Source organism: Coregonus lavaretus (assembly GCF_964263955.1).
Source record: "Coregonus lavaretus genome assembly, chromosome: 26".
Classification (NCBI taxonomy): Eukaryota; Metazoa; Chordata; class Actinopteri; order Salmoniformes; family Salmonidae; genus Coregonus; species Coregonus lavaretus.
The window spans coordinates 21,320,017-21,346,973 of NC_140013.1; the positions used below are offsets into that span (position 1 = coordinate 21,320,017).

General features: G+C 44.1%; 1 protein-coding gene across 1 annotated transcript in view; it reads right to left on the reverse strand.

Moving 5' to 3' along the window:
- The window catches only part of LOC311101933 (uncharacterized protein), a gene marked incomplete at its 5' end in the record, with an annotated part of 46,725 nt that overhangs the window by 17,033 nt on the left and 2,735 nt on the right, over window positions 1-26,957 (reverse strand). The window contains 40 exons of the mRNA XM_084143176.1: window positions 3,314-3,355; window positions 3,520-3,669; window positions 3,858-3,890; window positions 3,984-4,079; window positions 4,186-4,308; window positions 4,401-4,511; window positions 4,623-4,658; window positions 5,698-5,784; window positions 7,952-8,017; window positions 8,153-8,326; window positions 8,417-8,452; window positions 8,587-8,625; window positions 8,904-8,975; window positions 9,073-9,207; window positions 9,309-9,434; window positions 9,684-9,770; window positions 9,866-9,904; window positions 10,583-10,636; window positions 10,820-10,852; window positions 12,821-12,856; window positions 12,972-13,007; window positions 13,124-13,204; window positions 13,367-13,402; window positions 13,570-13,656; window positions 14,113-14,148; window positions 14,276-14,368; window positions 14,463-14,498; window positions 14,760-14,867; window positions 14,957-15,013; window positions 15,138-15,227; window positions 15,349-15,396; window positions 16,846-16,956; window positions 17,368-17,430; window positions 17,531-17,578; window positions 17,673-17,759; window positions 17,955-17,999; window positions 18,967-18,999; window positions 19,384-19,425; window positions 19,651-19,773; window positions 20,012-20,143. Coding sequence (XP_083999302.1) covers window positions 3,314-3,355; window positions 3,520-3,669; window positions 3,858-3,890; window positions 3,984-4,079; window positions 4,186-4,308; window positions 4,401-4,511; window positions 4,623-4,658; window positions 5,698-5,784; window positions 7,952-8,017; window positions 8,153-8,326; window positions 8,417-8,452; window positions 8,587-8,625; window positions 8,904-8,975; window positions 9,073-9,207; window positions 9,309-9,434; window positions 9,684-9,770; window positions 9,866-9,904; window positions 10,583-10,636; window positions 10,820-10,852; window positions 12,821-12,856; window positions 12,972-13,007; window positions 13,124-13,204; window positions 13,367-13,402; window positions 13,570-13,656; window positions 14,113-14,148; window positions 14,276-14,368; window positions 14,463-14,498; window positions 14,760-14,867; window positions 14,957-15,013; window positions 15,138-15,227; window positions 15,349-15,396; window positions 16,846-16,956; window positions 17,368-17,430; window positions 17,531-17,578; window positions 17,673-17,759; window positions 17,955-17,999; window positions 18,967-18,999; window positions 19,384-19,425; window positions 19,651-19,773; window positions 20,012-20,143 — 2,967 coding nt within the window. The remainder of the gene's footprint in view (window positions 1-3,313; window positions 3,356-3,519; window positions 3,670-3,857; window positions 3,891-3,983; window positions 4,080-4,185; window positions 4,309-4,400; window positions 4,512-4,622; window positions 4,659-5,697; window positions 5,785-7,951; window positions 8,018-8,152; window positions 8,327-8,416; window positions 8,453-8,586; window positions 8,626-8,903; window positions 8,976-9,072; window positions 9,208-9,308; window positions 9,435-9,683; window positions 9,771-9,865; window positions 9,905-10,582; window positions 10,637-10,819; window positions 10,853-12,820; window positions 12,857-12,971; window positions 13,008-13,123; window positions 13,205-13,366; window positions 13,403-13,569; window positions 13,657-14,112; window positions 14,149-14,275; window positions 14,369-14,462; window positions 14,499-14,759; window positions 14,868-14,956; window positions 15,014-15,137; window positions 15,228-15,348; window positions 15,397-16,845; window positions 16,957-17,367; window positions 17,431-17,530; window positions 17,579-17,672; window positions 17,760-17,954; window positions 18,000-18,966; window positions 19,000-19,383; window positions 19,426-19,650; window positions 19,774-20,011; window positions 20,144-26,957) is intronic.

The following is a 26,957-nucleotide window of genomic DNA, read 5'->3' on the forward strand; positions in this document are numbered from 1 at the left end:
AAACATCATTCTTTGGGGATGCTTTTCTGCAAAGGGGACAGGACGACTGCACCGTATTGAGGGGAGGATGGATGGGGCCATGTATCGCGAGATCTTGGCCAACAACCTCCTTCCCTCAGTAAGAGCATTGAAGATGGGTCGTGGCTGGGTCTTCCAGCATGACAACGACCCGAAACACACAGCCAGGGCAACTAAGGAGTGGCTCCGTAAGAAGCATCTCAAGGTCCTGGAGTGGCCTAGCCAGTCTCCAGACCTGAACCCAATAGAAAATCTTTGGAGGGAGCTGAAAGTCCGTATTGCCCAGCGACAGCCTGAAGGTTCTGGAGAAGGTCTGTATGGAGGAGTGGGCCAAAATCCCTGCTGCAGTGTGTGCAAACCTGGTCAAGACCTACAGGAAACATATGATCTCTGTAATTGCAAACAAAGGTTTCTGTACCAAATATTAAGTTCTGCTTTTCTGATGTATCAAATACTTATGTCATGCAATAAAATGCAAATTAATTAATTAAAAATCATACAATGTGATTTTCTGGATTTCTGTTTTAGATTCCGTCTCTCACAGTTGAAGTGTACCTATGATAAAAATTGCAGACATGCTTTGTAAGTAGGAAAACCTGCAAAATCGGCAGTGTATCCAATACTTGTTCTCCCTACTGTATGTGTATACTACACTCTTCAAATGAAGTGTAACTATGTCCTTTGTCAGAAAGGGTTTGATCATGCGAACACAGACAGCAGTAAGTCTTACTGGGCTCTGGCTCTGGGGCCTCTGTGGCCTGTGTGCCAATAGGTGTGCGATCTGCCAAAAGACAACAGGTTCCAGTTTCATCAATTGCAGTTGAAAATGACACAGGGTAGGGGAAACTAGCGTAGGGCAGAAGACATTATGGAGATCCTTGGCACTGCCATGGCAGGAGGGGAGGGGATAAGCTCCAGCTCCAGGTGGTGAATTGCTATTGGACCATACAACAATGCTAAAGGGGACAGCACTAGCAGAACATATATTAAGCTGTCTCTTGTTTGAGGGTTTGGGGAGAAGAGAGGGGGGCAAAGATGTTTGGGGTTCGGGAGGAGATAGGGCAGGGGACTGGCTTGAGCGATAATGCCATTGCTGTTTGATACACCTGCAGTGGAGCGCAGTTAGCGAGACAGCAGTGGTAGTGGTAGAAGATGGGGGAGTTAGCTTGGATGCTAAGCCTGTGTCTGTAGGCCATTGACGTCCTGATGAGGCCTGCTGGAAAAGTCTGATTTTTTAATTATTACTTGCATTATAATCAGTCTTTATCATAGAATAAAACATCTATGTCTATGGTATTCTATGGTACAGTAACTACCACTTTTTTTAACAGCTCTGTAAAATTCAGTGCATATTTCAAATACAGTATCTCAGGGGTTCTCAAAATGGGGTCTGAGGTACTGTAGGGGGTCCGCGGCCAGATATATGTATATATATATATATTTTTACAGTTGAAGTCGGAAGTTTACATACACCATAGCCAAATACATTTAAACTCAGTTTTTCACAATTCCTAAAATTTAATCCTAGTAAAAATTCCCTGTCTTAGGTCAGTTAGGATCACCACTTTATTAAGAATGTGAAATGTCAGAATAATAGTAGAGAGAATGATTTATTTCAGCTTTTATTTCTTTCATCACATTCCCAGTGGGTCAGAAGTTTACATACACTCAATTAGTATTTGGTAGCATTGCCTTTAAATTGTTTAACTTGGGTCAAACATATCAGGTAGCCTTCCACAAGCTTCCCACAATAAGTTGGGTGAATTTTGGCCCATTCCTCCTGACAGAGCTGGTGTAACTGAGTCAGGTTTGTAGGCCTCCTTGCTCGCACACACTTTTTCAGTTCTGCCCACACATTTTCTATAGGATTGAGGTCAGGGCTTTGTGATGGCCACTCCAATACCTTGACTTTGTTGTCCTTAAGCAATTTTGCTTGGGGTCATTGTCCATTTGGAAGACCCATTTGCGACCAAGCATTTCTCCAAAAAGTAAGATCTTTGTCCCCATGTGCAGTTGCAAACCGTAGTCTGTCTTTTTTATGGCGGTTTTGGAGCAGTGGCTTCTTCCTTGCTGAGCGGCCTTTCAGGTTATGTCGATATAGGACTTGTTTTACTGTGGATATAGATAATTTTGTACCTGTTTCCTCCAGCATCTTCACAAGGTCCTTTGCTGTTGTTCTGGGATTGATTTGCACCTTTCGCACTAAAGTACGTTCATCTCTAGGAGACAGAACGTGTCTCCTTCCTGAGCGGTATGAAGGCTGCGTGGTCCCATGGTGTTTATACTTGCATACTATTGTTTGTACAGATGAACGTGGTACCTTCAGGCGCTTGGAAATTGCTACCAAGGATGAACCAGACTTGTGGAGGTCTACAATTGTTTTTCTGAGTTCTTGGCTGATTTCTTTTGATTTCCCCATGATGTCAAGCAAAGAGGCACTGAGTTTGAAGGTAGGCCTTGAAATACATCCACAGGTACACCGCCAATTGACTCAAATTATGTCAATTAGCCTATCAGAAGCTTCTAAAGCCATGACATCATTTTCTGGAATTTTCCAAGCTGTTTAAAGGCACAGTCAACTTAGTGTTTGTAAACTTCTGACCCACTGGAATTGTGATCCAGTGAATTATAAGTGAAATAATCTGTCTGTAAACAATTGTTGGAAAAATTACTTGTGTCATGCACAAAGTAGATGTCCTAACGACTTGCCAAAACTATAATTTGTTAACAAGAAATTTGTGGAGTGGTTGAAAAACAAGTTTTAATGACTCCAACCTAAGTGTATGTAAACTTCCGACTTCAACTGTATATGTTTAATGAATATTACTAACAACGACAGATTAAACAAATTTTGTCCAAGGGATCCGTGGAATAAGTTTAGAGGGTGTAATACAATACAATACAATACAATGTTATATTATTAATCTACAATTTATGTTCTTGACCCTGGGCAACATGTGCCTGGGAGGCTCACAGGGATATTGGTATCCACAGTATTCCACCAGTTACCAAGCTTTGAACATTATACTTGTATTCCCCCAAAATGTTTTTTAATCATAAATGCACTGTAATTTAACCTTTAAAACTACAAAGTTTTCACTCTGCCCCATGACAAAATTTGTAGAATTGATTAATTTTCTATCACAAAAGGGGTCCCCGGCCCCAAAATGTTTGAGAACCCCTGCAGTAACTAACTCTTACTCTGTAGCTTTTGATATACAGAATTTGTAGTGATCAATGAGAAACAGATTAATTAAATCCAAAGTCTTGTTGAGTGCAAAACTTGTGGTTCTACCTGGGATGGGAGTTCCACCGGGTTCTAGAGATGGATCCTCTGCTGTAAAGGTGTCATAGTGTCACATTAGGATTTGTGGATTTTCTTTAAACCCTTCATTTTGGACCTCCTTGCGTAGTACTAGCAATTATCCTGAAGGAACTATCTATCTAGGCCAGGAAAAATAAACCTAGCAAGAATCAAAGGTGAAACTTGTTTCCATTTACCTGGTTTGCCTGCGATAGGTATCCCTGTGCCCACTGGTACGTCAATGCCCTCAGTTCCTCCAACACCACCACCCACTCCCACACCTGGTCTTGGAGTCGCTATAGGCGCTGGCACACCTTCACCACCGATGCCCGCCCCACTTGGCATACCTGCGTGCAGGTAAGAACATAGGTGAGGGTACAGTATAATCTCTTGAGCCATGGTGAAAATCTGATCCAGCTAACAAGAGAGAATAGGTACTGTACAGAGACCGCACAGAACAGACAAACAATATTGTTCTTCCACTGGTCTGCATTACATAGACTAAAAGTTATGATACAACGAGAGAGGCTCTTACCATATTTAGCAGCTTTGGCCGCGGGATCATATCCTGCAATCACAAGCATCACATAATTCATATTCTCACTGCATTCTGCATCACATATCTGATGTCTTTACTATTCACACACATCCTCTGATGTACCTCCAGCTCCTACTCCTCCAGGTACTCCTCCCTGTCCTCCTCCTGCTCCTCCAAGTCCTCCTGTTCCTAGGCCTGTTCCTACACCTCCTGGGACTCCTGTGTAGAGGTTCACAAGGAAATGATATGATTTCAAAACTAGCACGAATGAGCATGAATTCCACCAATGTACCAACTCTGATGTTGCTGTTTTGAGTAATCTTACCATATTTAGCAGCTTTGGCTGCAGCGGGATTATATCCTCCAGCCCCAGGTACACCCCCTCCTCCTCCTGGTATTCCTCCTGCTCCTCCAGCTCCTATGCCTGCTCCTGCGCCTCCGGGGACTCCTGTAGTAGAGGGCCACAAGAAAACAATTGGATTTTGAATGAATGTCCAACTTCAGAACAGCCAAAGATAGACGTAAATTCAACCAATGTACCATATTTAGCCGCTTTGGCCGCAGCAGGGTTATATCCTCCAGCCCCCGGTACTCCTAGTGCTCCTCCAAGTCCTCCAGCTCCTAGGCCTGCTCCTGCACCTCCTGGTACTCCTGTGGTGGAGGGGTCACAAGAAAATGATAGTTAAAAGTAGACAGAAGTTTCAGTATGAATTGAACCAATGTACCAACTCTGATGTTGCTGTTTTGTGTGTTTTTCCTTACCATATTTAGCAGCTTTGGCCGCAGCAGGATTATATCCTGATATGCAAAAAGATAATAAATTAAAGACATCGTCCCTGATTTATGAACTCACTAAAACAATTGGGGGCCGTTACTAAAAAGCAAGCTCAATGGAGAATGTCCATTGAAAATGTTTTTTTATTCCAGGATTAGACTTAATCTGTGTCCGGGAAACCGCCCTTTACAGAGATCAACATAATGTGTAGTATATATATTGAACAAAAATAGAAATGCAACATGTAAAGTGTTGGTCCCATGTTTCATGAGCTGAAATAAAAGATCTCAGAAATGTTCCATATGCACAAAAAGCTTATTTCTTGATTTGTTTTGGCGCAAATTTCTTTAAATCCCTGTTAGTGAGCAAATCCCCCTTTGCCAAGATAATCCATCCACCTGACAGGTGTGGCATATCAAGAAGCTGATTAAACAGCATGATCATTACACAGGTGCAGCTTGTTTGCTGGGGACAATAAAAGGCCACTCTAAAATGTGCAATTTTGTCACACAACACAATGCCACAGATGTCTCAAGTTTTGAAGGAGCGTGCAATTGGCATGCTGACTGCAGGAATATCCACCAGAGCTGTTGCCAGAGATTTGAATGTTCATTTCTCTACCATAACATTGTTTTAGAGAATTTGGCACTATGTCCAACAAGTCTCACAACCACAGACCATGTGTAACCACGCCAGCCCAGGACCTCCACATCCGGCTCCTTCACCTGCGGGATCGTCTGAGACCAGCCACCTGGACAGCTGATGAAACGGAGGAGTATTTCTGTCTGTAGTAAAGCCCTTTTGTGGGGAAAAACTCAGTCTAATTGGCCGGGCCTGGCTCCCCAGTGGGTGGACCTATGCCCTCCCAGGCCCACCCATGGCTGCGCCTCTGCCCAGTCATGTGAAATCCATAGATTAGGGCCTAATGAATGTATTTCAATTGACTGATTTCCTTATATGAACTGTAACTCAGTAAAATCGTTGAAATTGTTGCATGTTGCGTTTCTATTTTTGTCCAGTATAGTACAGTACATTTACAGGGCAAAGCCAAATCAGACTGACCTCCATATCCAGCCCCAGGTACCCCTCCATATCCACCCCCTGGCACTCCTCCTGCTCTCCCCGCCACGCCAGCTCCTCCTGGAACTCCTACAGATCAGGCTCAGGATGTTATGCCTTGGTGGTTTAAACAACAGTAATATCTAATGGTTGCTTCTTTGAAACCCAGTGGGAAAAAATCTAATATATTTAGGGGGGTTGGCACCACCGGTAGTATATCAGTACACACCTACTCATTCAAGGGTTTTTCTTTATTTTTTACTATTTTCTGCATTGTAGAATAATAGTGAAGACATCAAAACTATGAAATAACACATATGGAATCATGTAGTAAGGTTTAAACATATTTTAGATTTTAGATTCTTCAAAGTAGCCACCCTTTGCCTTGATGACAGCTTTGCACACTCTTGACATTCTCTCAACCAGCTTCATGAGGAATGTTTTTACAACAGTCTTTATGGAGTTCCCACATATGCAGAGCACTTGTTGGCTGCTTTTACTTCACTCTGCAGTCCAACTCATCCCAAACCATCTCAACTGGGTTGAGGTCGGGTGATTGTGGAGGTCAGGTCATCTGATGCAGCACTCCATCACTCTCCATCGTCAAATAGCCCTTACATAGCCTGGAGGTATGTTTTGGGTCATTGTCCTGTTGAAAAACAAATGATAGTCCCACTAAGCACAAACCAGATGGGATGGCGTATCGCTGCAGAATGCTGTGGTAGCCATGCTGGTTAAGAGTGCCTTGAATTCTAAATAAATCACTGACAGTGTCACCAGCAAAGCACCCCCACACAGTCACACCTCCTCCTCCATGCTTCACGGTGGGAACCACACATCCGTTCACCTACTCTGCGTCTCACAAAGACACTGCGGTTGGAACCAAAAATCTCAAATTTGGACTCATCAGACCAAAGGACAGATTTACACCGGTCTAATGTCCATTGCTCGTGTTTCTTGGCCCAAGCAAGTCTCTTCTTCTTATTGGTGTCCTTTAGTTGTGGTTTCTTTGCAGCAATTCGACCTTGAAGGCCTGATTCATGCAGTCTCCTCTGAACAGTTGATGTTGAGATGTGTCTGTGACTTGAACTCTGTGAAGCATTTATTTGGGCTGCAGTTTCTGAGGCTGGTAACTCTAATTAACTTATAATCTAAAGCAGAGGTAACTATGGGTCTTCCTTTCCTGTGGCGTTCCTCCTGAGAGCTAATTTCATCATAGCGCTTGATGGTTTTTGTGACTGCACTTGAAGAAACTTTCAAAGTTCTTGAAATTTCCTGGATTGACTGACCTTCATGTCTTAAAGTAATGATGGACTGTCGTTTCTCTTTGCTTATTTGAGCTGTTCTTGCCATAATATGGACTTGGTCTTTTACCAAATAGGGCTATCTTCTGTATACCACCCCTACCTTGTCACAAGTCAACTGATTGGCTCAAACGCAATAAGAAGGAAAGAAATTCCACAAATTAACTTTTAACAAGGCACACCTGTTAATTGAAATGTATTCCAGGTGACTACCTCATGAAGCTGGTTGAGAGAATGCCAAGAGTGTGCAAAGCTGTCATTAAGGCAAAGGGTGGCTACTTTGAAGAATCTCAAATATAAAATATATTTTGATTTGTTTAACACTTTTTTTGGTTACTACATCATTCCATATGTGTTATTTAATAGTTGTAATGTCTTCACTATTATTCTACAATGCAGAAAATAAAGCAAAACCCTGGAATGAGTAGGTGTGTCCAAACTTTTGACTGATACTGTATATTTTTACCCCTTTTTCATGATATCCAATTGGTAGTTACAGTCTTGTCCCATCGCTGCAATTCCCGTACGGACTCGGGAGAGGTGAAGGTCGAGAGCCATGCGTCCTCCGAAACACAACCCTGTCAAGCCGCACTGCTTCTTGACACACTTGCTCGCTTAACCCGGAAGCCAGCCACACCAATGTGTCGGAGGAAACACCATACACCTGACGACCGAAGTCAGATTGCAGGCGCCCGGCCCACCACAAGGAGTCACTAGAGTGCAATGGGACAAGGACATTCCGGCCGGCCAAACCCTCCCCTAACCCGGACGACACTGGGCCAATTGTGCGCTGCCGGTCACGGCAGGCTGGGATCGAACCCAGGTCTGTAGTGACGCCTCAAGCACTTCAATGCAGTGACTTAGAGCGCTGCGCCACTCGGGAGGCCCAGTACAGTATATTAATACAAAGGTTAGGCAGTACATTTGTCTAAATCATGGAGAGGATAATGTACCATATTTAGCAGCTTTGGCCGCAGCAGCAGCCCCTCCTGCTGGTACCCCTCCATATCCTCCATAGCCTGCAATACAAAACAAATAGCAAAGTTTATAAATTACCTCTTAAATGGTTTGATAAGACAGACCAAAGCTCCCCAATCATAGCAAACAGTATTAACTCTTCCAGATGACATTAGATTTCAACTTCTGGCGCAAACCTCCATATCCTGGTCCAGCCCCAGTCCCTGGTACTCCGCCTGCTCCTCCTAGGCCTGCTCCTCCTAGGCCTGCTCCTCCAGGTCCTAGGCCTGCTCCTCCAGGTCCCAGGCCTGCTCCTCCAGGTCCTAGGCCTGCTCCTCCAGGTCCTAGGCCTGCTCCTCCAGGTCCTGGGACTCCACAAGAATAATGTTATTATTTAGAAATAATGTCTCCATTCAGAACTGCTTAAGGGACAGTAGACATGTTACTCTTCTTCTTCTTACCATATTTAGCAGCTTTGGCCACAGCAGGATTATATCCTGAAATGGAAAAAGTGAATAAATTAAAAACATTACTCCTGCACCCCAAGCCTCATAATACAGTAGTATTGCTAACACTGGTTTATGCTATCAGTTCATGATATTATATCAAGTTGGCATCATTGGAAACGTACCTCCTGCCCCTCTTGCTGCCCCTCCATATCCCCCATAGCCTGTCAATCAAAACACGGAACATCATCAACCTATTAGCACTATAAGGCAATGTACCCCACTTGACCTTAAAACCAAACCCTCTGCTCAACCCCACTATTTAACTCCACTGCTTAAACCTATTTAAAACCAACTCTACCCCTATGCAAAGTTTGCAAACTACATATAGATGTGCTGTACATAAGAACAAATACATAGTGTATGTGTGAACACTGCCCTTACTTCCACCCCTCCACCAGACCCTTCCATCCCACATGGGCAACCCCTTTGGTGTACGTACCCCCAGGCCTGGGATATCCTCCAGCAGGCACGCCACCATATCCACCCCCTGGCCCACCAGCAGCCCCCTGACCTATAACACAGGAGAGGGCAATTCATGAGTTGACACATGGTAATTACAAATGTACAGAAATGTCACCATGAATTCAACCGATTTACATTTTTCTTACCATATTTAGCTGCTTTGGCTGCAGCAGGATTATATCCTCCAGCCCCAGGTACACCCCCTGCTCCTCCTCCAGGTACTCCTCCTGCTCCTCCAAGTCCTCCTGCTCCTAGGCCTGTTCCTAGACCTCCTGGAACTCCTGTGTGTTCACATGGGAATTATATGATTTCAAAACCAGAAATGTCAGCATGAATTCCACCAATGTACCATCTCTGATGTTGTTGTTTTGAGTGATCTTACCATATTTAGCAGCTTTGGCTGCAGCAGGATTATATCCTCCAGCCCCAGGTACACCCGCTACTCCTCCTCCTGGTACTCCCCCTGCTCCTCCAGCTCCTAGGCCTGCTCCTGCACCTCCAGGGACTCCTGTGGTAGAAAACATTAGGATTTTGCTGTTAAGTCATGGCTAACTTAACAATTGAAAAGATACAGTAGACTTGTCACTTTTCTTCTTACCATATTTAGCTGCTTTGGCAGCGGCTGGATTATATCCTACAATGAAATAAATGAATAGATAAAAAACGTGATTTTCAAAGTCACACTTTCCAAGCCGCATAATGCAGTAGCATACAAAACAGTGTGAAAGCATTGGAGAAGTCAAGCATCATGACTTACCTCCAGCCCCAGCTCCTCCTGCTGGTATCCCCCCTGTTCCTCCAAGACCGCCAGCTCCTAGGCCTGCCCCTGCACCTCCTGGGACCCCTATGGTCGAGGAAAAAAGAAAACCATTGGATTTCAAATTCAACGATTGTATCAACACTGAATGAGACTGGCCTGATATCAAGTGATTTTCTTACCATATTTAGCAGCTTTGGCAGCGGCAGCAGGATTGTATCCTGAAAAACAAAACAATGACATTAATTCAAAACATCTCTCCTGACTTGGATAATATAACAAAACTGCATTTCCAGCCTCATATCCTGAAATGTAATAAGAGCATGAGATATAAATACCACCTTAGATAATCCAAGCACTGGTTTATACTGTTCATTCATGAAATTGTTATAAGCCTTAGACCATGATGAGATACCTCCAGCCCCAGCCCCTGGTACCCCTCCTCCAAGTCCTCCAGCTCCTAGGCCTGCTCCTGCACCTCCTGGTACTCCCATGGTGGAGGGTCACAATAAATATATCAGCATACATTAAGCAATGTACCAATACTGAATGAGCCTAAAGTTGTTTAAAGTGGTTTTCTTACCATATTTAGCAGCTTTGGCAGCGGCGGCAGGATTGTATCCTAAAATACAAAATAATTAAATTAATTTACAGCATCCCTCCTGACTTGAATAGCAAAATACAACTGCATTTCTAGCCCCATAAAATAGCAGCAGACAGCACAGAGTGGCTGGAGGGTAGAAATGACTGTATATCTTTATGATTCAAATGAACTTGAACATGAACATTTGTCTTACCATGAATTTCAGAGTCTCCTCAAGCAGTCGTTTATGCTATGAATTAATTCATGAAATTGCTACAAGCGTGAGATACTATAGTGCAATAATTAGATAAGCTACCTCCAGGCCCTGAAAAAGCCCCTGCTCCCCCAAATCCAGCACCCCCTGGAACACCTACAGGGAGGGAAACATCCATACAGTATATTATATGATAAATTATATTATTAAAAAAGACCAGTGTGAGTTGGAGCTGGCTAAGCCAATGAACGAAGCCTTTCAGTGAGCGATGGTGTCTTAACAGCATTGTAAAGGCTGTGGCCTGGGCAGCTTTGGGATGTTTTGGTTAGTTATCCTCACCGTAATAGGGAGGCCTGGCACCCGCTCCATAGCCTGTTCAGAGATTATGAAAATGGTGATGGTGTTAAAGATATCTGCTGCATTGAGTTTAAAGCTGCAGTGCCAATCCAGGTTAGTGCACTTGATAGGAGTCAAGACAATACAGTATTATAACGTATATACAAGGATTGCACTGGTTACCAACTCTCAGATTGGGGTATGCTTGAGCAAGGCACATCATCTACATAACAGCTTCATGCAGAGCCCAGTGGCTGGCATAATGTACAGTGGGGTACATAATTATTGGCACCCTTGATAAAGATGAGCAAAAAAGTATATTAAATATATATTACAAATACTCAGCTATAATGTATGCTCCAAAAATTTTGGGGGATTACATTATTTTATATTAATACAATTGACAATAAAAAGAGGGGTCAAAATTACTGGCACCCCTGTTTTCAATACTCTAGCACAGAGTTTTATAACGACACAGAGTTTTATGAGATTGAAAACATGTTGGGAGGGATCTTAGAACATTCCTCCATATGGAATCATTCCAGATCCTTAATGTCCTTTGTCTGCGCTTATAGACTGTGCTCTTCAATTTAAACCACAGGTCTTCAATGGGGTTCGAATCCAGAGACTGAGATGGTCATTGCAAAATGCTGATTTTGTGGTCAATTATCAATTTCCTTGTGGATTTTGATTAGTGCTTGGGGTTATTGTCTAGACAAAGATAGCCAACGATCCACCACCATATTTTACTGTAGGTGTCACGCCCTGGCTCTGGGGACACTTGTATGTTGAGCCAGGGTGTGCATTTCATTTGTGTATCTAGTATGTGTATTTCTATGTTGGCCTGAGTGGCTCCCAATCAGAGGCAACGAGTGTCAGCTGTCGTTGGTTGTCTCTGATTGGGAGCGATATTTAAACTGTCTGTTTTCCATTTGTGTTTGTGGGATCTTGTTTCAAGTCTGTTTAGGTTAGACCGTGAACTGTCACGTATCGTTTGTTGTTTTTGATCGTGTCTCTAATTAAAGAGTATGTTTGCCTGCAACGCTGCGCCTTGGTCCTCCTCTATGTATGACGATCGTGACAGTAGGTATGAGGTATGTTTCTGCATATGCTTCTGTTTTCAATGCTAAACCCTCCACTGATGTGCATGGCCAAAGAGCTCTTTTTTCATGTCATCTGACTATAGCACCGGTTCCAAACTAAGTGCCAATGCTGTTTATCAAACTCCAGGCGGTGCTATAGTCATATGACATGAAAATAGAGCTCTTTGGCCATGCACATCACTGGTAGGTTTGGCATTGAAAAACGGAAGCATATGCAGAAAAGTACAAATGCAGAAAAGTACCTCATCGCATTTTTTATGTTATACTGGTCCTGTGGCTCTTGTTACGGTCAACGGCATCAGGAACTTTATCATGTACCAGGACATTTTAGCCAAAAACCTGATTACCTCTGCCAGGAGGCTGACGCTTGGCCGTAAGTGGATCTTCCAGCAAGACAATAATCCCAGGCAGACATCCACAAAAAAATTGTTAATTGACCACAGAATCAACATTTTGCAATGGCCATCTCATTCTCCGGACTTGAACTCCATTACTTGAACCCAGTCGTTTGAATTGAAGAGGGCAGTCCATAAATGCAGATGAAGGATATCAAGGATCTGGAAAGATTCTGTATGGAGGAATGGTCTTAGATCCCTCCCAATGTGCAATCTCATAAAATATTTTCGAAAAAGGCTCAATGTCATTATCCTCATAAGGGGAGGGTGCTGGAGTATTGAAAACAGAGGTACCAATACTTTTTAATTACTTTTAAACATATCTTTCTCTGAGCAATTGTATTAATATAAAATAATATAATTTCCCCATTGTTTTGAGAATATAGCTCAGTAATTGCATTATTTATTTTATACAGTCTTTTTTGCTCATCTTTATCAAGAGTGCCAATAATTTTGGACCTGAATGTATTAGTTGAAGCTATAGGTGTTTGGTTACTATAGTCTACCTCCAGTTCCTCCTAACCCTGCTCCTCCTGGAACTCCTGTGGTGGAGGGTGACATGAAAACAAGGGTTAGTTAAAAGTGGACAGACATTTCAGCATGAGTTACAACTAATGTAGCAACTCTGATGTTGCTGTTGCGAGTGATGTTTCTTACCATATTTAGCGGCTTTGGCCGCAGCTGGATTATATCCTGAAATGTAAAACGTTAATACATTCAAAAGGAAATTCCGCCAAGCCATTACAGTACACATACAGTACAGTCAAACTACATTACATCCTGCACCCCAATGGTGCTCCTTACTGTACCTCCAGCCCCAGCTCCTGGTACTCCTCCTGCTCCTCCTGATCCAGCACCTGGGAGCCTGCCTGCACCTCCTCCTGGGAGTCCTGTGTAGAGGGACACAAGAAAACCATTGGATTTCAGAGGCATGTCTAACTAACTTCAGTTAGTTAACAGTGGAACTAAATGAGTTAACAGTGGAACTACATTTCAGCATGAATTCAATCAATGTACCAATTCTGATGTTGTTGTTTTGTGTGATTATTTACCATATTTAGCTGCTTTGGCCGCAGCGGGATTATATCCTGAAATGCAAAAAATGTATCCCTCGTGATTTTTATAGTCTAAAGATGATTATAGATTTTTGCCAAATATAACCATCTAGCTTACAATATCATATCTGACACACAGTAAAGAGCAGCACCACTGAGATGAGATTAGTGTTCACTATGTAGTATACTTTTAGGCTCACCTCCAGCCCCAGGTACACCCCCTTCTCCTCCTGGTACTCCTCCAAGTCCTCCAGCTCCTAGGCCTGCTCCTGCACCTCCTGGAACTCCTGTGTGGCAAGACAAGACAAGAACAGTTAGTTAAAGGGATGATCTGCAGTTCAAACAATAACAAAGCACCAACCCCACCACTTTTTTGGTAAAAAGCTGAGGGATGGGGATGGAGAAATGTATGCACGCTCAAATTTATAGACAGCGCTACAGACTGACCATCCATGATATCAACATAATAGTTTTAACACTGTTTTGAGGCTATGCATTTGTTTACAATTACAAGGTCTACAAACAAAGGAGTAAAACAAGTTTATATTTTGGATTCTGATGGTACGACAGTTCAACTAAGCTAAGGAGACATCTATAAGTTCTATTCTTCAAGAATCAATATATCATTAATTGAAAAGTCTAAAAATGGATGTAGCAACTTCTGTTTGCCCCTTTAAAGGTGAACAGAAATATAAAAACTATGTACCACCTCTGATGTTGCTGTTTTGAGAGATCTTTCATACCATATTTAGCAGCTTTGGCCGCAGCAGGGTTATATCCTGAAATGCAAAAGTTTATACATTAGAAACCCCAATCACAAAAAAAATATGCAGAATTCTGAACCAACTAAACTCACTGTAAGAGGCCTATCAGATTTTGATGTTGTACAGTTACTTTCATATGTACCTCCAGCTCCTCCGGGTACCCCTCCAGGTACTCCTCCTGCTCCTCCTGCTACTGATCCAAGACCTGGGACGCCACCTGCACCTCCTGGGACTCCTAGGGTGGAGGGTCACAAGAAAACGACTCAAATTCGAAGTAATGTCTTACTAGTTAAAACTCTGATGTTGCTGTTCTGAGTGATGTTTCTTACCATATTTAGCAGCTTTGGCTGCAGCAGGATTATATCCTGAAACGTAAAAAATGTAAAATAAATTAAATTAAATTTCTGCCTGACCCTAGGCCTTACTCTGAAAATCTTTCGATATACTCTCACTCTCAGTATAGATCACAAAAAGAGTGAAAAAGCTATATGTTTCACTTGTATCCTCTGAATATCTAGTAGTAGTAATGTTAACTGTCTAGTAGTTTTGTTTGGTGGTACTGTACACTGTCAAGTACAGTAGAAGGTCAGAGGTCTCTTTATCACACACTCTCTTTCTCCCCTCACCTCCAGGGTAAGCTCCTGCCGCTCCAGGGTAAGCTCCTCCCGCTCCAGGGTAGGCTCCACCTGCACCGGGCACACCACCCAAACCAGCACCAGCACCTGCACCAGCACCTGATGGCAAACACTTCAAGAGTTAATAGTTGAAGTAAACACTGTGTCAAAAAGCCCAGTTTCAGTAGGCCTGTGATAGCGAACATTACCATATTTAGCAGCTTTAGCCTGAGCCTGGGCCGGGTTAAGACCTCCTGTCCCCACACCTGCAGAGAGTGGGGGAATATAGACATTAGCGTTACAGGTCTCAATTATAATTCATTTAAGTAATAGAGAGCTCTTAAAATATATTTTCACATATATTTATGTAAGTGTTCTCCAAAACCCTACCAGTTCCAATGGGATATCCAGGCTTGGATCCAGGACCTCCTTTTCCCCCAGGAAGGCCTGCTCCACCACCACCACCAAAGCCCCCGTATCCTGAAACAAGTGGAGAGAACCATCCACTGTACCGTACTGCTTGTACTACACACACATGTACAATTACACATACATGGAGACACACTACTTAAAACATTTACATATTAAAAACTTTCTGTACCAAATGGAAGTTTGCCTCCAGCTCCTCCAGCTTTCGCTCCATAGCCACCTGTGGAAACCATGGCGACAAACAAACGGTATCAGTCTTGTATAGAGTAAAAGTTTTGAACATCCACTAGCACGCTGTCAGAAAATGAATTACTACTTCATTGTTTTTGAATGGACCTTCGTTTTAAATTATTGATTTATTACCGATTTATTCAATTTCATTCCAGATCCACCCAAGACATAAAACCACACAATTATACTCTATTCTGTTCAGCAGTAAACATTAATACATCTACTGTAGAGGGTTAGTAGTTCTACATCATTGTTAAGGTTTGAACCCAGTAGGTCATAGCTGAAGCAGTTTGGGTTTTTAACATGTGTAAACACAGCTACATTTGTTTCTCATCAAACAGGTGTTGATTTGATTCAGCAGTATGACCTAGCCTGCTACAAACATCGAGACACATTCAGAAAACTAAACTACGGAAAAGACAAGGAGGCATTGTCAGTCCACTCAGATCTTACTATTGCCCCTGAGTGACTACAGATCTGAGAGGAGCCCAAAGGAGATCTCTAACCTACTGTATGCTTTTGGCTGCATGACACTATTCCTTGTGAGGGACCACATACAGTAAATAACTAACTAAGACCATGTTGTCTTAACACACATAATATTAACTGACATTGATTGAAGTGGTGGTCCCTTACAGGGAATGGGTGTGAAGCAGCTAACTTACAAAGAATAAATGACAGAAGCAGTCACAATTTTAGTGGGTTAAAGTTCGGAGGTATTGCACTTTTCAGATTCTCGAAGCGTCTTAGAGGGGAAGGTGGTAGAAGTATCATTCTGATTTTGAGGTCTTCCAAGAACGTGATGATGTGACTGCAACAACACATGGTGAAAAGGGCAACAACTCAGTTTTGAAGATGAAAGAAAACACCCTTGTCCCAAAGTCAGGATCTGGGCCTCAAAAAGAGAACGATTCGATTCTCAGCAGCCAATTCACAATGATAAACCCACCATACATAACCTGAGGCCTAGAAGGGGGGGTACCCTTAGAACCGCTCGTGCACGTGGCCGTTCAAGGACCGTGGCCGTGTATGGGGCTGTGCTCATGGCCATAATGGGGGTGATGGGGATAAGACATTCTGTGCACTGGAGGGAAAGGAACTGTAACGCACGGTCAACATTCTGTCAACTTAATTTATACAGACCACAAACTTTTGACATTTAACATCCATTAAACACTGGGATGAATGACGTTCAGGGACAATAAGATAATGAAGTCATAATTGTTTTTAAGTAACTAATGGAGGATTGCCACCTCCAGTTTACCTACACACGCCAAACGACAATACACTTGTTTTAACACTAGCTATATGTCCATTTCTATAGATTCCATGATGTCAATGCAAGACTGGAAAATGTTGCTTCATTATCAACATTGTACCTGTGAATTGATAATAGAAAATAAATCATTAGTAGTCATTAAATTGTCCGTTGACATACCTTGTGTTTTGGGTGTTTTGAGTGGGTATCCATGGAATACTCCTGGCTGCATTGGTCCTCCGTAACCAACACGACCTGAGCCTCCTGGTCCCTGCTGTCCTCCACCTGGCACTGTAGAGGACAAATCATATCAACAGGCAGGCAGGCAGGCAGGCAGGCAGGCAGGCAGGCAGGCAGGCAGGCAGGCAGGCAGGCAGGCAGGCAGGCAGGCAGGCAGGCAGGCAGGCAGGCAGGCAGGCAGGCAGGCAGGCAGGCAGGCAGGCAGGCAGGCAGGCAGGCAGGCAGGCAGGCAGGCAGGCAGGCAGGCAGGCAGGCAGGCAGGCAGGCAGGCAGGCAGGCAGGCAGGCAGGCAGGCAGGCAGGCAGGCAGGCAGGCAGGCAGGCAGGCAGGCAGGCAGGCAGGCAGGCAGACAGACAGACAAGACATGAAAACAATGTGATCTGTAGATGTATGTATGTTACAGGTATCCCAATCAAATGTCATGTCATCAAACATGTTTTATTAAAAGCATGATTGACTTACATGATTTGGGATTGAGTCCATTCCCAGTGGCCACACCGGGCAACACTCCACGACCACCAAACCCTGCAGACATGAAGAGGGGATCAGAGAATTAGCAAGTGAATGGAAATCACAGCATGTGATTCATGTGGGTTTGACTTTCAGAGAAAGAGAAGAGGCACACCTTGTCCTGGCACCTGGCCACCTTGGTAAAGTCCAGGAACCCCCACACCTGCAAAGACCAATGAAATCAATTATTTTATATTGCATCCAATGGCATTCATCAGATTTTGTACACATGCATAGTCATAGAAACAAACGCTCACCTGGCACTCCTCCTTTTGGAGCCTTTCCTTTTCTGGCGCCAGGTCCAAGCCCACCTCCAGGTAGGCCAGTCTGAGGAATAACAGGTGCTGAAAGAGACACATGGGAGAGACATTACATACTGTAGTTACAACTACTCATATACTAGTGAGTCCCCAGTCAACATTGTGAATCAGCGTAGCTACATTACACATCTAGAGGATAATGATAAAACATTGAATATTGTCAAGACAAAAGGGTAGGACTGGATGGCATGATTTGAGCTTTGTGTGTGTGTGTCTTACCTCCTGCGGGCACTGCAGCTCCTGTTCCTGCGCCTCCAGGTCCCCCTGAGTTTGTCATCATCATCATCATCATCATCATCATCATCATCACAGTGATAAAAAATGTGGACAATGCTAATCTTTATCCAGAGTTGTTCTGAGAGGCAGAGGCTCTATGGAACCCCCACATTCCGTATAAAGTGCACTACTTCTGACCAGGGCCCATAGGACTCTGGTCAAAGGTAATACACTATGGAGGGAATAGGGTGCTATTTGGGACACAGTCCACAATAATGCATGGCATTCGTCTTGCCTCATCAAATGCTTAATTTCGTTGGCTCTTTGGTTATCCCCTACGCAGGAAATGAGCTCTGGCTCTTGGGGGCTTGGCAGTCGGGTCAAACGTTTTCATCTATTTGTTTAACCTTCTCTTTCTATCTTAAAATCCACCAATCCTTCTCTCCAATGAACAGACATTACGCAGTGCCTTTAGTATGTGGTGAACGAACGAGGGGATTCAGAGAAACAAGGGAAGACTGGCAACAGAAAGAATGGAGAGGAATGCTGCTGTTCTGTTCTATCTGAAAGGGGTTTGGATTGTTTTGTTGGAATGCCATGAAAAGAGTCAATATAGGGTTGAGGAGCATTGCACAAGAGCTGTATCGGCCTGTGACTGAGGGCCTTGTCGACTGCCAACCAATATTTAAGCGCAGGCTCTTTGCCATAATGCTAGACCATGATACCCTTCATTGAACATGTAAACACATACTCTAAAACAATGTAGGCAATATTGTTGCTTGATCTATCTAGACTACGCCAACCTATAAATCATGTCAAAAGTTTGGATGCAATTGATGTGACATTTTGTCTCACAGCATGTGAGCACACAAACCTATATAAGTTATTGAAAGCTTTACAGTTAGAGAGTGCTTTTTAAGAAAGTAGCTCACTAGTTCTAAAATGGCTGCTGCGACTGTAGGATTTCAATAGGTCACGGGACCTTGGATGCCAACATGGCGCCCATGCCACTCACCTAGACCTGGCTGTAATCCACCACCGCCATAGCCTGTAGAGAAACACAGAAACAAAATGGAGGTTGGTTTATAGTTTGATGTGATTTATGTGTATTTGGTTGTTTTATAGCTTTCCACAACACAGAGAAATCCATAGCAACATTATTGAATGGCAGTAAAGTGTTTTTTGATACAGACTCCACCCACACAACCCTCTAGTCTCAGGCCTGTGTTTCTCAAACATGTTGGCACCAGGGACTGGCAAGCCATGGTTCTCCTCTTTGGAGTACAGCTTTGGTTAAAACTACCACTTGGAAACGTGAGGACTTGTAAGCTATAGTATCTATCACATGGACCGCTGCATGAATTTCACACAGCATGGGAGTTGAGAAACAAGCCCTAAGGATCTCTCCTGTCTTGTGTAGTGTGTACTGTACCTGGCTGTAGTCCACCCCCGGGCAGTCCTCCTGCACCATAGCCTGAAAGAAACAAAGATTTATAGCTCTGACATATTGCAAAATGTATATTGCGAAACATCTCACCTAGCTATCGTAAGATGAATGCATTAATGCTCTGGATAAGAGTGTCTGCTAAATGACTAAAATGTAAATGTAAATTGCAATACTATCACGTAGACCAATGCTGGTCCACAGAAGGACAGTAGAGAAACATGGCTTTGAGAATCTCTTCTGTCTGTACAGTACCTGGTTGTAGTCCACCTCCAGCTCCATAGCCTGGCTTGGGTCCTGCCTTCTGTCCCAGCCCACCTCCAGGGAAGAAGCCCCCAGCACCACCTCCTCCATACGGCGAGCCTCCTCCATAACCAGCTGAGAAAAGGGGGGGGGGGGGGGGGGAGAAGCCATGAGCAGGGAGGTGTGGTTATTAATCCAACCCTTTAACACTCTCAGTGTCTCATTGTGTCATATTGTGAAGCACTCTAATGTGGCCAGGAGTTATGGGTAGCCTAAGTGGTAATTTAGCATAATATTAGCTTGAACAGCACTAAGACACAGGGTCAGTACTACTGGTGGTCCAAGAACCTTAAGTGACACTGTGCTACTGTACCTCCAGGCTTAGCGTATCCTCCTCCAAGGGCTCCTGCTCCTAGACTGCCTGCTCCAGGACCAGCTCCATATCCTCCACCACCAAAACCACCGCCACCGCCACCGACACCACCAGCACCAAGGTTTCCATAACCTCAGAGAGGACAGGGAGAGAGAGTAGGAGGCAGGGTTAGTGGACAACATCATTTTAGATCCACATGAAGTGCATACGTTGTGGATAGAAAATAGAGGTTTGACTTGGTTGTATATTGTAGGTCTGAAGGAGTGCTGGTGGTGGTAATGTCAGATTTTGACCACTAGAGGGAGTTAGAGGCTGAGAGAGGAACAGCTCATCTCCAGTGGCTGCCGCGGGCAACAGGGTTTAGGCAAGCTGCAACAGTCTCTATGGGGAGAAAAATGTATTCTTCCCACATGGTAATCATACATAAATTAAGTCATATTCTAGCTTGGGTTTCTTATTGCTGACAAGAACAGCGGGAGGGGGAGGCGGGGGAGAAAGGGGGAAAGGAGGGGGAAGGTGAGAAGAAGGGGGAGAAGAAGGGGGAACGGTGGGAAACTCAGGCAGCGAGAAAAGCTGTCTTTTTGCCACCTTTACATATTTCACAATCCTAAATCAGCCGTTGACCTGTGGCTAAACCCTCACATTGTAATTCATTCAATTACAGACAGTAAGATAAAAACAATCCCCCAAAAAACCTCATCCTCCACATTACACGATAACTAACAAAGACACACGGAGCCAGCCACCCCTGACATAAGTAGCAGATCATTCAGTTAATGGACACTCCTACTGTAGTGAACTTAATTTACGTTTTAATAGGGCGATAAAACATGACCAAAACAACATTAAATACTTTAACAGTAACCAAGAGTCATGACCTGGATATAGTTGGCATTAGCAGGCCGCCCCAGTCTCTGGCCCTGGGAAGAAGGCAGTGCAGTCTAGCTGTAGACAATAGGTAAATGATTCAGCTCAGTTAGTCTCTCGTGACAGAGTTAACAAATAAAATGTTAAATTGAGGAGCTAGCTGACCAGCGCACACGTGAGTTTTGGGTGCCGAGATGACTACTCAGTAAACACAACTTGCTCCGTAACCTCCTCCAGCCCAGAGGGGCTCTGTAGGGGACTAAGTAAGTCACTGGGAGTGTTAGTAGGATTCTTATAGTCTATTAGCAGTAGCTGGGCCGCTGGGCCTCTAGGTTTTACAGGGGTTGTAGTGTGCTGGGTTGATGAAGTGGACAGAACCAACATGTAGTCCAGTGTAAGCATGCACCCCTGGAGTGGACTACAACATGATACAGGCCTACAATCTAAGTACTGGACATCCCTGCAGGGCTGTGTGGCATACGGTAGCATAGAGGTTGGAGAGTTATATCAAATCATATAATCTTAATCTATCCTAGGCTAAAATGATTTTTTTTTATTATAATTTTTTTGACTAAATAGAAATGACTTCTATAAAAGTCCCAGACTAGACCAGAAGAGACCTTGGTTTGGTCTTGGTTTGAGGTGTTGTAGGCTGTGACAAGGGGGTGAGAAGAATAGCCAAATGCGAGGCTTCTGAGAAACGAGGGAGGAGAGAGGGAAGAGAGGAGGGAGATGATTCCGGAGATGGCCCAGCTGTCCGCAGACAGCGGTGGAGAGAGGGAAGAGAGGAGAGGAGGAATGCAAGGGGAGAGAGCGATACAACAGGACAGGGTTTCATCCTCTAGTCAAAACAATTGTGGGCAACGTCATCCCCACAACACTAAGCTAGGTCCTCCAGACCTCCTCCTATTCCTGCTCCACCTCCCACTGCTCAACCGACAGCTGACATGTGGAGGTGATGAGGAGAGAAGAGAAAGAGGAGGAGGAGGAAGACGAGAGACAGACGCTAAGCTAAACAGCCTCGTACTAATCCACCTCCTTCAAACCTTCTTTTCATTCCATTGCTCAACCAACATACATTCTTAGAAATGAGGAGGTGATGAGGAGGAGGCAGCACATGGCTGAGGAAGAGGCAAGTCTGGGTCATTCGTTAGAGGGTCGTTCGTTAGTCTGAATGGTACAGTACACTCCCTTGGCCTGGGGTTGGACAGCCAGTCAATCTAAAAGCTGTTGGTTTTTCATAACTCTCAGAGACAAAAGACCAGCACAAAGGGTTGGAATGTCTCACTGGCAGCTCTCTGTTTAGGAGAGGAGCACGTCTGAGGTGTGTGTGTGTGTGTGTGTGTGTGTGTGTGTGTGTGTGTGTGAGAGAGAGAGAGAGAGAGAGAGAGAGAGAGAGAGAGAGAGAGAGAGAGAGAGAGAGAGAGAGAGAGAGAGAGAGAGAGAGAGAGAGAGAGAGAGAGAGAGAGAGAGAGAGAGAGAGACAGAGAGAGAGACAGAGAGAGAGACAGAGAGAGAGAGAGAGAGAGAGAGAGAGAGAGACAGAGAGAGAGACAGAGAGAGAGACACATACACAGTCTCTCTCTTTCTCTTTGGCTGTGTGAGACCGCCACCTGCTACACTGCTCTGAACCCTCTGATCACAGACCAGGAGAAGAAAGGCAGACACCACCAACCCTTCCTGAGAGGGATTGTATGTGTGTGGGTGTGAAAGAGAGAGAGAGAGAGCGAGAGAGAGAAATAGAGAGAGAGAGAGAGAGCGAGAGAGAGAGAGAAAGACAGAGAGACAGCGAGAGCGAGCGATGTATATATACATTGTTACAACACTGTATACAGTTGAAGTCGGAAGTTTACATACACCGCCAAATACATTTAAACTCAGTTTTTCACAATTCCTAACATTTAATCCTAGTAAAAAGGCCCTGTCTTAGGTCAGTTAGGATCACCAATTTATTTTAAGAATGTGAAATGTCAGAATAATAGTAGAGAGAATGATTTATTTCAGCTTTTATTTATTTCATAACATTCCCAGTGGGTCAGAAGTTTACATACACTCAATTAGTATTTGGTAGCATTGCCTTTAAATTGTTTAACTTGGGTCAAACGTTTCGGGTAGCCTTCCACAAGCTTCCCAGAATAAGTTGGGTGAATTTTGGCCCATTCCTCCTGACAGAGCTGGTGTAACTGAATCAGGTTTGTAGGCCTCCTTGCTCGCACATGCTTTTTCAGTTCTGCCCGCAAATTTTCTATACGATTGAGGTCAGGGCTTTGTGATGGCCACTCCAATACCTTGACTTTGTTGTCCTTAAGCCATTTTGCCCCAACTTTGGAAGTATGCTTGGGGTCATTGTCCATTTGGAAGACCCATTTGCGACAAAGCTTTAACTTCCTGACTGATGTCTTGAGATGTTGCTTCAATATATCCACATCATTTTCCTTCCTCATGATGCCAACTATTTTGTGAAGTGCACCAGTCCCTCCTGCAGCAAAGCACCCCCACAGCATGATGCTGCCACCCCCGTGCTTCACGGTTGGGATGGTGTTCTTCGGCTTGTAAGCATGCCCCTTTTCCAGTAATGTTTACTGTTCATTTTTATTGTTTATTTCACTTTTGTTTACTATGTACTTCACTTGCTTTGGCAATGTTAACATACGTTTCCCATGCCAATAAAGCCCTTAAATTGAATTGAATTGAGAGCGGAAGGCAATAAGAAAGAGAAGAAGAAAAAGAGTGTGGACAGACTCTCACACCAGGTTCAAAGACAGTAGAGACAGTAAGTCACCACAGGACTCAACTTTCTCTGGCTACAACATCACTGGATCTCACTTTTATAAAACAGCTGAAAGGGAAGCTACTCTACAGTAACCGTAATGCCCTCAAAGTCATGTCTCTTTCTCTTTAAGGGTAAGAGAACACAGCAACATTCTCTGTTCGGACCCTTGCTCATTGGCAACCCTCCACAGATTGTATCATCGAGACATATAAGACCTCAGTACAAAAGCCCTTTGTTTTAGTCATATTTATCCAAAGCTGTCAGCTCTAACAGGCAGGCCTTTGTCTTAGGCCTATTATTACAGTATGTCAGTTCACACAAACATGCCTGTCTTAGCTCACACATTAACTTGTTGGAAGCGAGTGTACTGCAAGACCCAAGTTTGTTTGTTGTAACGAACCACACATGGAAACTCTGTCGACCTGACCTTGACTAGCTGTGAAACACACTGTTTTTCCTCCAAGGTGCTGTTATTTGATGTTTAGACATTCAATTAGCAGATTACTGACAGGTCATTATAGTTTACGTGAGACAAAATAGCTGTCTGTCTAAGTGAGACATGCGAGCCACAGCAGAGCCATGGGGCTAATGGAAACCAAACCGGCAGTGGACCCCAGACAGAGAGAAGCATTGAAAAGGTCAAAGACAGAGGGGACAGAAAAACAATCCTGCACAGAAGAGAGAGAGCTGCAGAGCCAGGAAATTATAAGGTGACTGATACATTTTAGTCATTTAGCAGACACTCTTATCCAGAGCAACTTACAGGAGCAATTAGGGTTAAGTGCCTTGCTCAAGGGCACATCAACAGACTTTTCACCTAGTCAGCTCGAGGATTAGAACCAGCGACCTTTCGGTTACTGGCACAAAGCTCTTAACTACTAAGCTACCTGCCTCCCCAGTTTAATGCATCATACTTTCCCTCTGTTTGAAACAGCACTACGTGTGGCGTGTCAAGATAGGTTTAACGTGTTAGTGTGATTAACAGAGAATATCCATTCAGAATGGATTTCTTGTTGTTGCAGCTGTGCAGTCAGTACCTGGTGAGGTAGGATATGGTGTTTTTATTGAAGCCGATTAGAAAAAGTATATTGGGCACAGCATACTTTCTTCGTAAATTTAAATGTGACGAATGACAAATTGGACCAATGTACCTATCACATACTACATAGACATTGGACTGTAGCTGGCCAGACACACTGGCAAAACAAATGGGTGCTTTCAGGTCATTGATTCTGTAGCTACAGTACGGGTCATGTAACGGAGAACAGTGGGTCTGGTTTCAATAGTGTCTCTAAAACGTTACCACATAGAGTTTAGGCAAGGCAATAATCAAGAGTTCTCAGACCTCTCTCTCTCTCTCTCTCTCTCTCTCTCTCTCTCTCCCTCTCTCTCTCTCTCTCTCTCGCTCTCTCTCTATAATCTAGTCTAGTCTGGTGAGATCGGGTCACAGCGGCTCTGCACATCATGCCTGTTGTGTTAAAAGGAGCAGGCAGAGGGAGCCAAACATGAAGAGGAGGGAAAGAAAGATGGATCTGCTCTCCCCACTCTCTCACTTCCAGCCTCTTCTCTCTCTCCCTCTCTCTTCTCTCCTGTCTTCTCTTCTCTCCCCCCTACCCCCACCCCCACTATCCTATCTTGGAACCAGCTGGGGCTGGTGAAAGGTTTAATTTAAGAGAGTGGAGAATTCCATGGCAGGGTTCCACGGTAACTGGCGGCAGGCGGGGCAGTGAGAGTGGAGAGCGAGACCTGGGATAGGAGCTTCAGAACTCCGGAATGCCCAGGAGATCTCTGGGACCTCTTCCTTGCTGTCTCTGTCTCCAGTGGAGTAGAATGATCTCACAAACATGACAAGAGTGTGAGACTGCAGTCACGGTAGATTATCGAGGCCAGAGATTATAAATGTGGAGCCAAACGGAGCTATAGGCTTCTACTTTCCCAGCCCTGGCTCTGTATGAGCATGTTGGGCAGCCCGGTCGCTATAGAATAGCTAGAGAATGTGGAAGGATGTGGACAGATGATATGGTAGGATAACCAGGTTTACAGTCAGCCATGATCTAAAACCAACACTGGCAATAATATTGCCAGTGAGATAGTCGGAGATTGTTCTCTGATGTTCTGATAAGGCTTGAGTCTGAAATCCTGGGGATGGGGACCCCGTGTAGCTCAGTTGGTAGAGCATGGTGCTTGCAACACCAGGGTTGTGGGTTCGTTTCCCATGGGGGGCCAGTATGTATGCACTCACTAACTGTAAGTCGCTCTGGATAAGAGCTTCTGCTAAATGACTAAAATGTAAATGTCTATATCATTAAAGCTAAAATCTGCTTCCATGTCCTTGGAGAGTCTGTGGTTAGCTGTGACTGACAGGTGGACTCCAGCCTCAGCTGTGGATTGATATAAAATTCCACTTTGTAGGCACATTACACATCATAATATATGTATTACACTGTCATTACAGCCACTACATCAAGTGATCATGATGTAGTGGCTCCAAGTTCATTTGGGTATCAAAACAAATCAAATGTAATTTGCCGAATACAACAGGTGTAGACATTACCGTGAAATGCTTACAAACAGCCCTTAACCAACAATGCATTTATTTCTTAATAAAAAAGTAAAATAAAACAACAACAACAAAAAATTGTTGAGAAAAAAAGAGCAGAAGTAAAATCAAATAACAGTAGGGAGGCTATATACAGGGGGTACCGGTGCAATGTCAATGTGCGGGGGCACCAGCTAGTTGAGGTAGTTGAGGTAATATGTACTTGTGGGTAGAGTTAAAGTGACTATGCATAAATAATTAACAGAGTAGCAGCAGCGTAAAAAGATGGGGTGGGGGTGCAAATAGTCTGGGTAGCCATGATTAGCTGTTCAGGAGTCTTATGGCTTGGGGGTAGAAGCTGTTGAGAAGCCTTTTGGACCTAGACTTGGCGCTCCGGTACCGCTTGCCGTGCGGTAGCAGAGAGAACAGTCTATGACTAGGGTGGCTGGAGTCTTTGACAATTTTGAGGGCCTTCCTCTGACACCACCTGGTATAGAGGTCCTGTATGGCAGGAAGCTTGGCCCCAGTGATGTACTGGGCCATACACACTACCCTCTGTAGTGCCTTGCGGTCAGGGGCCGAGCAGTTGCCATACCTGGTGGTGATGCAACCAGTCAGGATGCTCTCGATGGTGCAGCTGTATAACTTTTTGAGGATCTGAGGACCCATGCCAAATCTTTTCAGTCTCCTGAGGGGGAATAGGCTTAGTCGTGCCCTCTTCACAACTGTCTTGGTGTGTTTGGACCATGATAGTTTGTTGGTGATGT